The sequence below is a fragment of the Cetorhinus maximus genome, chromosome 1 (genome assembly GCF_964194155.1).
Source record: "Cetorhinus maximus chromosome 1, sCetMax3.hap1.1, whole genome shotgun sequence".
NCBI lineage: Eukaryota > Metazoa > Chordata > Chondrichthyes > Lamniformes > Cetorhinidae > Cetorhinus > Cetorhinus maximus.
In genome coordinates, this window is record NC_135879.1 from 41,861,581 (window position 1) to 41,877,438 (window position 15,858).

A 15,858-nucleotide genomic window follows, 5' to 3' on the forward strand; every position below is an offset into this window, starting at 1 on the left:
AGAAAGAAGAGTGAAGCTTAAGGAAGCCGTATTCGACGGCAACAAGGCCCAAGCAGAAGTCCACGAGTAAGTAAGAAAGGAATTTGGCACATCCTAGTACTTGACCAATGAGTGCTGTTGTTCAGAACAACAGGAATCATTGGCCGATTAGCCTGTCAACTGGGACAGACTCCATGCCAGATTGGCTGCCTTGGACGCTGACCATTCAAATTGACAGGTTACTTGGCCTTTGAGCTTGGGCCCCCCAGAGACGCAGGACCTTGTGATTAGGACCGTCTGCAACCCTCTCTCCTGGGCTCTGGAAGTGGGCAGAAGAGTAGCATGTTGTGTGAGCACACTCACCTGAACAAGTCACTCCAGCATCCTGGCTGTGTGTGCAGTTCCTCACCCCCCTGGGGTTAACAGAGCACTGATCAAGGGCATGCTCTGTCCCAAGACACTTCACAATCCAGATGTCCCCAGTCCCTTCTCCATAGTAAGCTCCAGTTCTTGCTGACAGGGCCGTCCCACAGTTCAACATTCTGCAGACCACACTCACTGCATTAACATCCCAGCCATCGTCGCAAATGGTCCTCCAGGCAGAGTTACGATAGACCTCAACTCTCCCGGAACACACGTTGTTACCGTTCACCAGTCGTATGGGTACTGGACCTAAAATAGGGATGGGAACACAGTCTGATTTGTCACACTGCTTGTCCAATATCCAGTTCTGCATGAGCAAAAATTTCTTCAACTAAATGTTAGGAAGACTGAACAGTGCCACAAATTCAGGTCCCTAGCCCTGACTCCCTCTGTCCAAGACTGAATCATAGGGCTTAATTTTAGGGGGTGGTGGACAGACTGACTTTTAAAAAGCCTGCCCCACAACAGGTCAGGTTCCGCCCCTCAGTAGGAAGAAGGCCCAACCTCAAGCGCTGCCGGCGATCGGCCAGCAGCTCTAGCAGTCCGAGTAACTAAGAAATGGGCGCTGCCTAGACTGCAAGGAGGCCCTCAGGGATTGTCAATGATGTCCAGGTCTAGGTAAGTGCCAGGCTTTTAGGCGGGAAAGGGGGGTGCGTAGGTTTTGGAGGCCAGGCGTGGAGGAACAATGTGGGATGGGGATCTTGAAGAGATGCCCCCTGTGTGCACAGGGCATTCCCCAGTTAATGTGCCCCCTAATTCCTTCCTGCCTTTTCAAAAACGTAGTTTTAAAATTGGCCTTTACACTCTGAATTGCCTGCCACTGTCCACTGTTGTAAGGCAGTGGAGGCAGATTGGGGCTTTTAATTGCCATTTATTTTGAGCAGCTCTCTACAAGAGCAACTCAGCTCCTCCCTCCCTCCTATCCTTTTCCTGCAATTTTTTTCTCTTCAGGTGCTTATCCAATCCTCTTTTGAAAGCTATGACTAAATCTGCTTTCACCAGACTCTTAGGTATTCCCAATCTTGACCAGTTGCTGCAGTAAAAAAAGCTTTTCCTCATATCTCCTTAGGTTCTTTTGCTAATCACCTTAATTCAATGTCCTCTGGTTCTTGACCCTTCCATCAATGGGAACAATTTCTCTTTTTCTACTCTGTCCAAACCTCTCAATGATTTTGAATACCCCAATCAAATCTCCTGTCCACCTCTCTTCTCTAAGGAGAACCACCCCAGCTTCTCCAATCTATCCATGTAACTGAAGTCCCTCATCCTTGGAACCATTCTTGCAAATGTTTTCTGCACCTTGACTAAAGCCTTCAAATCCTTAAAATTGCACTATATGCACTCAATATATTGCAAGAAAAGCAGTTGTCCTAGTACTGATCCCTGTGCTATAGAGAGGGAACAGGGCAATGAGATTAACTTGGTATTGATAAAAGGGCAAAGGGAGAGAGTAGGGATTAGTTTGTGATTACACAGCACTTTGGGGAAAGTGGGGCAGTCCTGGATTAATCCCACTGCCCTGTTCCCTCTCTACAGCAGTGTATCAATCCAAAACTAAGCGTATTGTCCCACTCTATCTCAAATAGTCATGTATCAATCCCAACCTGAAGAACCCCATTACACTCTGTACGTTGTATCTTTCTTGTATTCCATGGGTTTTAACTTTGTTGACAAACCTATTATGTGGCTCTTTATTAAACACCTTTTGGACTAGTTCCTTCACAACCTTGCTGGCCTATTTAGCCAAGATGATCTTCTGACCCCATACTCTCAGCATCAGCAAGCCTGCCTATTTTCATCTTCCATAGCATCACTTGTCACTACTTCTGCCACAGTTCATCTGCTGCTGAAACCTTTGTCCTTGGCCAATGTTACCACCAAATCTGATTATTCTAATGCTGTCCTGGCCAGCCTCCGATCTTCCACCATCCATAAACTTCAGCATATTCAAAATTCTGCTGCTCAAAGTATTGTATAATCAGAAACTAATCTTATTGCTCTACTCTCTCCCTTTGCCCTTTTATCAATCCCAAATTAATCCCACTGCCTCGCTCCCTCTCTATAGCCCTGTATCAATCCAAAACTAATCACACTGTCCTGCTCTGTCCCAAATAGCCATGTATCAATCCCAATCTTATCCTACTGCCTTACTCTCTCCCCATAGGCCTGTATCATTCCTAAACTAATCACTGCTCTATATTGCCATGTATCCATCCCAACCATATCCCACTGCTCCATTCTCCCAAAGCACATTACGTTACAAACCAATCCCACTACCCTATTTTCTCATTTTGGCCCTTTATCAATCCCAAATAAATCGCACTCCCCCACTTTCTCCTGCCCCTCAGGTGGAAACATGTATAGTTCAGGAATCTCTCTCATTACAAAGATATATTGCGAAATAAATAACAGATTCAAGAAACAAGTAACTCCACTCACCTGAGCAGATCACTCCAGCATCCTTCCTGTGTGTGCAAGAAGGTGGGTTGGAAGAGCACTGATCGAGGCCAGGCTCTGTCCCTGTACATCTCACATTATCCAACCAGATGTTTTCAGTCCCTTCTCCATAGTAAGCTCCTCTTTTTGCTGACAGGGCCGTCCCACAGTTCAACATTCTGCAAACCACACTCGCTGCACTGACATTCCAACCATTGTCGCAGATGGTTCCCCAGGCGGATTTATGATAGACTTCAACTCTCCCGGAGCACATGTTAGTACCGTTCACCAGCCGTATGGGCACTGGACCTGGAACAGAGATGGGAACATTGGTTAACACAGTTAAACTGGTTTGGGATAATCTGTAAAAACCTGTCAATTTTAAAAGGGACTTAACAAGGTTGAGTAGATGGAAGGCATGGTGGTAATATTACTGGGGACTAGAAACCCAAGTTAATATTCTGGGTACACAGGTTCAAATCCCACCACGGCAGCTGGTGGATTTTAAATTCAACTAATTAATGAATCTGGAATTAAAAGTTAGTCTCAGTAATATGAAAGCAAAATACTGCGGATGCTGGAAATCTGAAATAAAAACAGAAAGTGCTGGAAGACCTCAGCAGGCCTGGCAGCATCTGTGGAAAGAGAAACAGAGTTAGCGTTTCGAATCCATATGACTCATTTTCAAGCTCTGAAGAAGAGTCATACAGACTCGAAAGATTAACTCTGTTTCTCTCTCCACAGGTGCTGCCAGACCTACAGAGTTTTTCTAGCATTTTCTGTTTTTATTTTAGTCTCAGTAATGGTGACCACGAAACTATTGGACTGTCGTTGCGACATTGTTGCATAAGTTCCTCATTATATTGTCCAAGGCCCAACAATCTTGAGCTGCTTCATCATAATGTCAGAAGTGTGAATATTCACTGACAATTGCACAATATTCAGCACCTTCCATGACTCCTCAGATACTGAAGCAGTCCATCTCAATAATCAACAAGGCCTGAACAATACTAAGGCTTGAACAAGTGGCAAGTAATTTTCACGCCACAAAAGTGCCAGGCAATGACATCTCCAATAAGAGAGAATCTAACCATTTCTCATTGACATACAATGGCAATAATGTGACTGAGTCTCTCACCATCAACATCCTGGGGGTTACCATTGATCGGAAACTTCACTTGGACTACCCATACAAATACTGTGGCAACAAGAGCAGTTCAGAAGCTGGGAATTCTGCAGCGAGTGACTTGCCTCCTGTCTCCCCAAAGTCTGTACAAGTCAGGATGACTTGCCTGGATGAGTGCAGCTCCAACAACACTCAAGAATCTTGACCCCCATCCAGGACAAAGGAGGCTGCTTGATCAGCACCCCATCGACCACCTTAAACATTCATTCCATCCACTACCAACGCACAGTAGCGGCAGTGTGTACCATATGTGCTGCAGCAACTCACCAAGCTCCCTTCAACACCACCTTCCAAACCCACAACTTCCACCACTTAGAAGGACAAAGGCAGCAGACCCATGGGATCACTACCACCTGCAAGTTCTCACCCAAGTCACCCACCATCTTGACTTGGAAGTATATTGCCTTTCCTTTACTGTTGCTGAGTCAAAATCCTTCCTAACAGCACTGTAGGTGCATCTACACCAAAAAAACTGCAGTTCAAGAAAGCAGCTCGCCACCACCTTCTCAAGGGCAATTAGTGATGGGTAACAAATGCCAGCAACAGTCAGATAAAGAAAAAAGGAATTGCATTGATATAGCGGTTTTCACAACCGACAGATGTGGCAAAGTATTTTATGACCAATGAGGTATTTACGTTTTGAAGTGTAATCACTATTTTGCAGGAAACACAGCAGTTAATTTGCACTCAGCAAATTCCCACAAACAGCAATGACCAAATAATCTGCTTTTTGTGATGTTGATTGAGGGATAAATGTTGGCCAGTGCACGTACTGGGGATAACTCCCCAGCTCTTCTTCGAAATAGTGCTAGGGGTTCATTTACATCTACCTGAGCGGGGAATCTAAAAGATGGCACCTTGGACAGAAATTCTCCCTCAATACTGCACTGAAGCACCAGCTATTATTTTTGTGTTCACGCTCTGCAGTGGGATTTGAACCCAGGGCCTTTTGATTCAGTGGTGAGTGTGCAAACAGCTGAGTCACAGCTCACCCATCCCCCAAAAGAATAAAAAAAGGTTCCAGACATGACATCTGGTAGGCAAGTTAAGACCAATGGAACAGTCAAAATAATGTCTACAAAGATTTTTTTATCCGTTCATGGGATGTAGGCATCACTGACAAGGGTGGTATTTAATGTCCATCCCTAATTCCCAATGAGAAGGGGATGAACTTCTTGAATTCTGCAGTCCTTGTTGTGTAGGTACATGCACAGTGCTGTTAGGGAGGGAGTTCAAGGGTTTTGACCCAGCAACAGTGAAGGAACAGCTGATATATTTCCAAGTCAGGATGGTGTGTGACTTGGGTGAGGAGCGCTTGTAAATTTCAACTCTTCCAGAACACAAGGCAGAACCTTGTCACAGTCTGAGGGACACCTGGACCTGGAAAAGGAACAATGCAACACTTACATTGTGAGCTGATGCCCCAGCATACAGAAAGCTGTCATCACACCCAATTCACTGGCTCTAATAACCATCCTATAATGGCTGGCCAGAACTCCACCCTCCCATTCTATCAATCATTGCCTCCTTTCCATGACTCTAATACCCCTTTTCTAATGGTGTATCCAGAATTCTAGACTCCCATTCTATCAATCTTCACTTAACTCTTTCCCTTGAGTTGGGTGTCTGATTTTGTGCTTTCCTAAACTGGAACACAAGCAAATTTGTGCACTTAGACACACAGTTATTCCTACACAGACATGAGCACACCTACAGACACGCGGTGATGCTCCCATGAGCTTGATGCCCTACTTCTTCTAGGTGATAGAGGTCTCGGGTTTGGAAAGTGCTGTTAAAGGAGACTTAGGAACTTGTAGATGGCACACACTGCTGTCACTGTGCACTGGTGGTGGAGGGACAGAATATTTAAAATGTCGGAAGGGGTGCAAATCAAGCAGGCTGCATTGTCCTAGGGTAAGGAAATAGGGAGGGGGTGAGGGCCATAGAGAGATTTGAACACGGGAATGAAAAATGAAGAGCAGGAATAGGTTACAGAAATAGGAAGGGGATAAGGGTCCTGGAGAGATTTGAACATGAAGATGAGAATTGTTGGCTGGAGAAGATTATAGAGATAAGAAAGAGTAAGGGCCTTGGAGTGATTTGAACAGAACGAGGAGAATTTTAAAATCGAGGTACTTTTGAACCAGAAGCCAATGTAGGTCAGTGAGCACAGGTGTGAGAGATGAAAAGACTTGGTGGGAGATGTGTGGAACATCAATTTGGTTTATTATAAGTGCAGTGAAAGTTGCCAACTTACCTGAGCAAACGACCCCAGCATGCTGACACTGGGCACTGTGGTTGGCACCAAGCGGGTTGGAGATGCATTGGTCCAGGGAACGTTCCGTCCCTTTGCACATGACTCCGCTGAGCAGGACCTCCCCGCCTCCTTGTCTGTGGTAAGCCCCAGTTACCGACTCGGCCTTCCCGCAGTTCAGCTGCCTGCAGACAATGTTACCATCGGTGGAATCCCAGTCATCATCACAGACCATTCCCCAGGTGGACTGGTAAAGGATCTCCACCCTCCCTGAGCACATGCTGCTCCCATTGGCGAGTCTGACAGCAAAAGATCCTGTCAGGGAAAAAACAAGATTGGATCATTCTCCGGCTGTGGTTTTAGTCACCACAAGGTTACCCCCCCTCCATTAAGAAACATGAAGAGGGCATGCAGCCCTTTGAGCCTTTAACACAGAAAGTTGTTCAGTACCTCGAATCTGTTATGCAGGAACAGGAAGAGACCCATTCAGCACCCTTGAGCCTAGTACGCACAAACTTGAGGAGGCCCATTCAGCCCCACTGAGACTGCTACACAAGCACAGGAGGAAATTGAGTCCATTGAGCCTGTCACACAGCAACAGGAAGAAGCCAACTTGAGCCCGTCACACAGAAATTGTAGGAGGGTATTCAGCCTCCTGATTGATCAGATCACTAATGCCTACCAGAGGGTGGAACATGGGCCTTTCCTGAACTCTGCGAGCCATAATGTTGCAAATGTTTCAGCATCGCGCCTCATCACTGCTGACCTGAGCAATTAACTCCAGCATCCTGACTGTGCGTGCAGTTGCTGACATTCCTCTGGTCTGCTGGGCATTCACTGATGGTAGCCTCTGTCCCAACACATCTCACGTTATCCTGCCAGATGGAAGCTGCTCCTGGGGTAAAGCTGATGTTCACAGATACTGCAACCCCGCACTTCAGCTGCCTGCAGACAATCGAGGCGTCCATGATGTCCCAGTTATGATTGCAAATGGTGCCCCAGGAGGAATTCTTGTAAATTTCAACTCTTCCCGAACACAAATCAGGTCCTCCTTGTAGTCTGGGGGGCACTGGGCCTGGAAAAGGGGCAATACAACACTTATATTATGAGCTGATACCTCAATATACAGAAATGTGCCATCACATCCAATTCACTGCCTCTAATAATGATCCCATAATGGCTGTCCAGAATCCCATCCTCCCATTCTAACAATCATTGCCCCTTTCCATGACTCTACACGATGACACAGAAGCACACCTGCAGACGCACAGACACACATGCACACCCGCAGACAAACAAGCACGCCTGCAGACACGCAGGCACACAGGTATACCCAAAGACACACAGACACACAAGCACACCCACAGATACACAGACACACAAGCAAACCACAGATACACAGACACACAAACACACCCGCAGACATGCTGACAAACAAGCACACCTGCAGGCATGCTGACACATAAGCACACCCACAAACACACAGACACACAAGCACAGCCGCAGACACACAAGCACACAAGCACACCTACAGACACATAGACACACAAGCACACCTACCGACACACAGGCACACCCAGAGGTACACAGGCAGACAAGCACACCCGCAGACACACAGACACACAAGCACACCCACAGATACACAGACACACAAGCACACCCACAGACACACAAGCACACCCGAAGGCACACAGACATACAAGCACACCTGCAGGCATGCTGACACATAAGCACACCCACAAACACACAGACACACAAGCACAGCCGCAGACACACAAGCACACAAGCACACCTACAGACACATAGACACACAAGCACACCTACCGACACACAGGCACACCCAGAGGTACACAGGCAGACAAGCACACCCGCAGACACACAGACACACAAGCACACCAACAGATACACAGACACACAAGCACACCCACAGACACACAAGCACACCCGAAGGCACACAGACATACAAGCACACCGCAGAAATGCTGACAAACAAGCACATCCACAGACACACAGACACACAAGCATGCCCACAGACACACAGACGCATGAGCACACCTGCAGACACACAGGCACACAAGTACACCAGCAGACACATAGACAAGCACACCAGCAGACATGCAGACACACAAGCAAACCTGCAGGTATGCTGACACACAAGCACACCCACAGACACACAAGCAAATCCACAGACACATACACAAGAACACCAGCAGGCACACAGACACACAAGCACACCCGCAGATGCACAGACACACAAGCACACCCACAGACACACAGACACACAAGCACACATGTACACCCAAAGACACACAGACACACAAGCACACCCACCGACACACAAGCACACCTACAGATACACAAGCACACCCGCAGACATGCTGACACACAAGCACACCCGCAGGCACGCAGACACACAAGCACACCCGCAGGCATGCTGACACATAAGCACACCCACAGGCACGCAGACAGACAAGCACACCCGCAGACACAGAGATACACAAGCACACCTACAGACACACAGACACACAAGCACAGCCGCAGACACACAAGCACACACGCAGGCACACAGGCACACAAGCACACCTGCAGGCACACAGAAACACAAGCACATCTGCAGACACACAAGCACATCTGCAGGCACACAAGCACACCCGCAGACACACCGACACACATGCACGCCTACAGACAAAAAGACACACAAGCATACCCACAGACACACAAGCACACCCACAGGCACACAGACAGACAAGCACACCAGCAGACACACAAGCACACCTACAGACACACAGAAACACAAGCACCCCCGCAGACACACAAGCATACCTGCAGAAATGCTGGCACACAAGCACATCCGCAGACACACGGACACACAAGCACAGCCACAGAAGCACAAGCACACCTGCAGACACACAGGCACAAAGGTACACCTGCAGGCACACAGACAAGCACACCCGCAGTCACACAAGCAAACCCGCAGGCATGCTGACACACAAGCACACCGCAGAAATGTTGACACACAAGCACATCTGCAGACACACAGACACACAAGCAAATGCACAGGCACACACACAAGCACACCTGCAGACACACAGACACACAAGCACACCTACAGCTACACAAGCACACCCGCAGGCACACACACAAGCACATCCGCAGACACACAGGCACACAAGCACACCCACAGACACAGAAGCACACAGGCACACAAGCACACCCAAAGACACACAGACACATTAGCACAGACACAGATACACACAAGCACACTGGAACACAAGCACACCCGAACACACACAGACACACAAGCACACCTACAGGTACACAAGAACACCAACAGGCACACAGACACACACGCACAACCGCAGGCATGCTGACACATAAGCACACCCACAGGCACACAGACAGACAAGCACACCCGCAGACACACAGATACACAAGCACACCTACAGACACACAAGCACAGCCGCAGACACACAAGCACGCATGCAGGCACACAGGCACAAAATCACACCCGCAGCAATGCTGGCACACGAGCACATCCACAGACACACAAGCACACCCGCAGGCAGACAGACACACAAGCACACCCACAGACACACACACAAGCACACCCACAAGCACACCCACAGATATGCAGACACACAAGCACACCTGCAGACATGATGAGACACAAGCACATCTGCAGACACACAGGCACACAAGCACACCCAAAGACACACAGACACACAAGCACACCCACAAATACACAGACACACAAGCGCACCTACAGACACACAAGCACACCCACAAGCACGCCCACAGACACACACAAAAGCACACCCACAGGTACACAGACACACAAGCACACCCACAAGCACACCCGCAGACACAAAGACAGACAGGCACAGCCGCAGACATGCTGACACATAAGCACACCCACAGACATTGTGACGCATAAGCACACCCACAGACACACACACAAGCAAACCCACATGCACACAGACACGCAAGCACACCCACATGCACATACACAAGCACACCCGCAGACACACAGACAGACAAGCACGGCCACATGTATATGCTGGCACACAAGCACACCCACAGACATGCAGAAGCACATTGACAGACACATACACAAGCACACCCGCAGACATACAGACACACAAGAACACCCACAAATACACAGATGCACAAGCACACCTACAGACACACAAGCACATCCAAAGGCACACAGTCGCACAAGCACACCTGCAGACATGCAGACACACAAGCACTCCCGCAGGCATGCTGACACACAAGCACACCCGCAGACGTTTTGACACACATGCATGCCCGCAGACACACAGACACACAAGCAAATCCACAGGCACACACACAAGCATGCCTGCAGACACACAGACACACAAGCACACCTACCAGTACACAAGCACATCCGCAGGCACATAGACACACAAGCACACCTGCAGACACACAGGCACAAAAGCACACCCACAGATACACAAGCACACCCGCAGGGACACAGGCAAACAAGCACACCCGCAGACACAGATACACAAGCACACCTACAGGCACACAAGTACACAAGCACACCCGCAGGCACACAGACACAGAAGCACATCCACAGACACACAAGCACACTCGCAGACAGGCACACAAGCACACATACAGATACACACACACAAGCAAACTCACAAGCACGCCCACAGACACACAAGCACACAAGCACATCTGCAGACACACAGGCACACAAGCACACTTACAGACACACAGACACACAAGCACACCTACAGACACACAAGCACATCTGCAGGCATGCTGATACATAAGCACACCCAGAGGCACACGCGCAGACAAGCACACCCGCAGACACACAGATACATAAACACACCTGCAGGCACACAGGCACACAAGCACATCTGCAGGCATGCTGACACATAAGCACACCCAGAGGCACACGCGCAGACAAGCACACCCGCAGGCACACAGACACACAAGCACACCTACAGACACACACAAAAGCACACCCACAGGTACACAGACACACAAGCACACCCACAGGCACATACATAAGTACACCCGCAGACACAAAGACAGACAGGCACACCCGCAGACATGCTGACACATAAGCACACCCACAGACATTGTGACACACAAGCACACCCACAGACACACAGACAGGCAAGCACACCCACATGCACATACACAAGCACACCCACAGACACACAGACAAACAAGCACACCCACAGACATGCTGACACGTAAGCACACCCTCAGACATGCTGACACACAACCATACCTGCAGACAGACAGATACACAAGCTCACCCACAGACATGCAGAAGCACACTGACAGTCACATACACAAGCACACCCGCAGACATACAGACACACAAGCACACCTACAGACACACAAGCACATCCAAAGGCACACAGACGCACAAGCACACCTGCAGACACGCAGACACACAAGCACACCCGCAGGCATGCTGACACATAAGCACATCCACAGGCACACAGACAGACAAGCACACCCACAGATAAACAGACACACAAGCACAGCCGCAGACACACAAGCACACACACAGGCACACAGACACACAAGCACACCCTCAGAAATGCTGACACACAAGCACACCCACAGGCACATAGACAACAAGCACATCCGCAGACACACAAGCACATCCACAAACACACAAGCACACCCGCAGACAGACACACAAGCACACTCACAGGCACACAGACACACAAGCACAACCACAGGCACATACAAAAGCACACCTGCAGACATGCTGACACACAAGCACACCCACAGGCACACAGACACACAAGCACACCCGCAGGCATGCTGACACATAAGCACACCCACAGGCACACACGCAGACAAGCACACCCGCAGACGCACAGATACACAAGCACATCTATAGGCACACAGCCACACAAGCACACCCACAAGCACGCCCATAGACATACAGGCACACAAGCACATCTGCAGACACACAGGCACACAAGCACACCCAAAGACACACAGACACATAAGCACACACACAAATACACAGACGCACAAGCACACCTACAGACACAAAGGCACACCCACAGACATGCTGAAACACAAGCACACCCACAGACACACACACAAGAACACCCACAGACACACAGACACACCAGCACACCCACAGGCACACAGACAGACAATCACACCCACAGACATGCTGACACACAAGCACACCCACTGACATGTTAACACACAAGCACACCCACAGAAAGAGACACACAAGCACACCCAAAGGCACATACACAAGCACACCCACAGACACACAGACAGACAAGCATACCCGCAGACATTCTGACACACACCACACCCACAGACATGCTGACACACAAGGACACACGCAGATAGACAGACACACAAGCACACCTACAGACACACAAGCACACACACAGACACACAAGCATACCTACAGACACACAAGCACACCCGCAGGCACACAGACACACAAGCACACCCACAGACACACACACAAGCACACTCACAGGCACACAGACACACAAGCACACCCACAGGCACATACACAAGCACACCTGCAGACATGCTGACACACAAGCACACCCGCAGGCATGCTGACACATAAGCACACCCACAGGCACACAGACAGACAAGCACACCCGCAGACACACAGATACATAAGCACACCTGCAGGCACACAGGCACACAAGCACATCTGCAGGCATGCTGACACATAAGCACACCCAGAGGCACACGCGCAGACAAGCACACCCGCAGGCACACAGACACACAAGCACACCTACAGACACACAAGCACACCAACAGACACACACAAAAGCACACCCACAGGTACACAGACACACAAGCACACCCACAGGCACATACACAAGTACACCCACAGACACAAAGACAGACAGGCACACCCGCAGACATGCTGACACATAAGCACACCCACAGACATTGTGACACACAAGCACACCCACAGACACACAGACAGGAAAGCACACCCACATGCACATACACAAGCACACCCACAGACACACAGACAGACAAGCACACCCACAGACATGCTGACACATAAGCACACCCTCAGACATGCTGACACACAACCATACCTGCAGACAGACAGATACACAAGCTCACCCACAGACATGCAGAAGCACACTGACAGTCACATACATAAGCACACCCGCAGACACAGAGACACACAAGCATATCCGCAGACACACCCACAAGCACACCCACAAGCACACCCGCAGGCACATACACAAGCACACCCGCAGACACACAGACACACAAGCACACCCACAGGCACGCACACAAGCATACCCGCTGACACACAAGCACATCTGCAGACAAACAGACACACAAGCACATCCATAGACACACAAGCACACCAACAGACACACACACAAGCACACCCGCAGACATGCTGACACATAAGCGCATTTGCAGACACACAAGCACACCCACAGGCACAGAGACACACAAGCACAACGGCAGACACACACACAAGCAGACCCGCAGATACACACACAAGCACACCCATAGACACACAAGCACACCCACAGACACATACACAAGCACACCCGCAGACACACCCACAAGCACACCCACAGACACACCCGCACACACACAGACACACACACAAGCATACCCGCAGACATGCTGACACACCAGCACATTTGCAGACAAACAGACACACAAGCACACCCACAGACACACACACAAGCACGCCCGCAGACATGCTGACTCACAAGCACATCTGCAGACATGCTTACACACAAGCACACCCGCAAACATGCTGACACACTTGCACACCCGCAGGCTCATACACAAGCACACCCGCAGACACACAGACACACAAGCACACCCACAGGCATGCACACAAGCATACCCGCTGACACACAAGCACACCCGCAGGCACAGAGACACAGAAGCACAACGGCAGACACACACACAAGCAGACCCGCAGATACACACACAAGCACACCCATAGACACACAAGCACATCCACAGACACATACACAAGCACACCCACAGACACACATGCACACACACAAGCATACCCGCAGACATGCTGACACACAAGCACATTTGCAGACAAACAGACACACAAGCACACACACAGACACACAAGCACACCCACAGACACACACACAAGCACGCCCGCAGACATGCTGACTCACAAGCACACCTGCAGACACACAGACACACAAGCACACCCACAGACATGCTTACACACAAGCACACCCGCAGACATGCTTATACACAAGCACACCCACAGACATGCTGACACACAAGCACACCCGCAGACAGTCAGACACACAAGCACACCCACAGACACACACACAAGCTCACCCGCAGACACACACAGAAGCACACCCACAGAGACACACATACACACACCCACAGACATACTGACACACAAGCACATCTGCAGACAGTCAGACACACAAGCACACCCACAGACACACACACAAGCTCACCCGCAGACACACACAGAAGCACACCCACAGAGACACACATACACACACCCACAGACATACTGACACACAAGCACATCTGCAGACACACAGACACACAAGCACACCCACAGACACACACACAAATACACCCACATAGACACACACAAGCAGACCCACAAGCACACCCACAGACATGCTGACACACAAGCACACCCGCAGACAGTCAGACACACAAGCACACCCACAGACACACACACAAGCTCACCCGCAGACACACACAGAAGCACACCCACAGAGACACACATACACACACCCACAGACATACTGACACACAAGCACATCTGCAGACACACAGACACACAAGCACACCCACAGACACACACACAAATACACCCACATAGACACACACAAGCAGACCCACAAGCACACCCGCAGACAGTCAGACACACAAGCACACCCACAGACACATACTCAGAAGCCGCAGACAGGTCCACCAGCAGAGAGTGCCCAGGGCACCAGATGTCGGAGGACAGCTGGAGTCCAGGACGATGCTGAGTCCGAGGCTGATGATGAGCCTATGGAGTCATCCATCAGATGCTGGATGTCTAGCAGGACACGCAGGACGATCTGGCGATGAATCTTGAGGGTCTGCCTGCGATGGTCCCTGTCATGGAGATATCCATGAGGCGCTTGAGCACTGTGTTCACCCTGAGCACCAAGTGCATACCCTCCTCCATTGAGGGAGTGGCGATTCACATGGAGAGGCAGCGCCAGGGACAGAATCAGGGGTTCCTGGGGTTGTGCTCGGACCTGCAAGCCCATGCTCTGGGTGTGACCTCAGAGAGATGGATGAAGCACCTAGTCTCTTTGCTAGGTGCCTGTCCATCAATGGTGAGCAGGGAGGTCCAGATGTACCTCACTCTGGTGGACAAGCTGCCTGTCATCTCTGTGGACTCCTCTCACAGCGCTCCGGATGAGGGCGGCATGTACTCCACCCCAATGCTAGTGACCGTGGCATCTGACGGGGCTGTGATGACTAAGGAGTGCCCAGCCATGTCACTGGTCGCACACCCTCAGGTGCAGCCTGCTCAGGTCCCACCGGCCAGAGAACGATCACCAAGGTCATCAGGGCC

The 15,858-nt window shown here is 50.0% G+C and overlaps 1 protein-coding gene across 1 annotated transcript in view; it reads right to left on the reverse strand.

Annotated features, from left to right (window-relative positions):
* Positions 1–15,858, reverse strand: part of LOC144667574 (scavenger receptor cysteine-rich domain-containing protein DMBT1-like) — a 192,173-nt gene that overhangs the window by 78,120 nt on the left and 98,195 nt on the right. Inside the window, exons 3-4 of the mRNA XM_078541169.1 lie at positions 2,842–3,141; positions 343–651 (exon numbers count right to left, since the gene is read on the reverse strand). Of these exons, the coding sequence (XP_078397295.1) occupies positions 343–651; positions 2,842–3,141 (609 nt within the window). The remainder of the gene's footprint in view (positions 1–342; positions 652–2,841; positions 3,142–15,858) is intronic.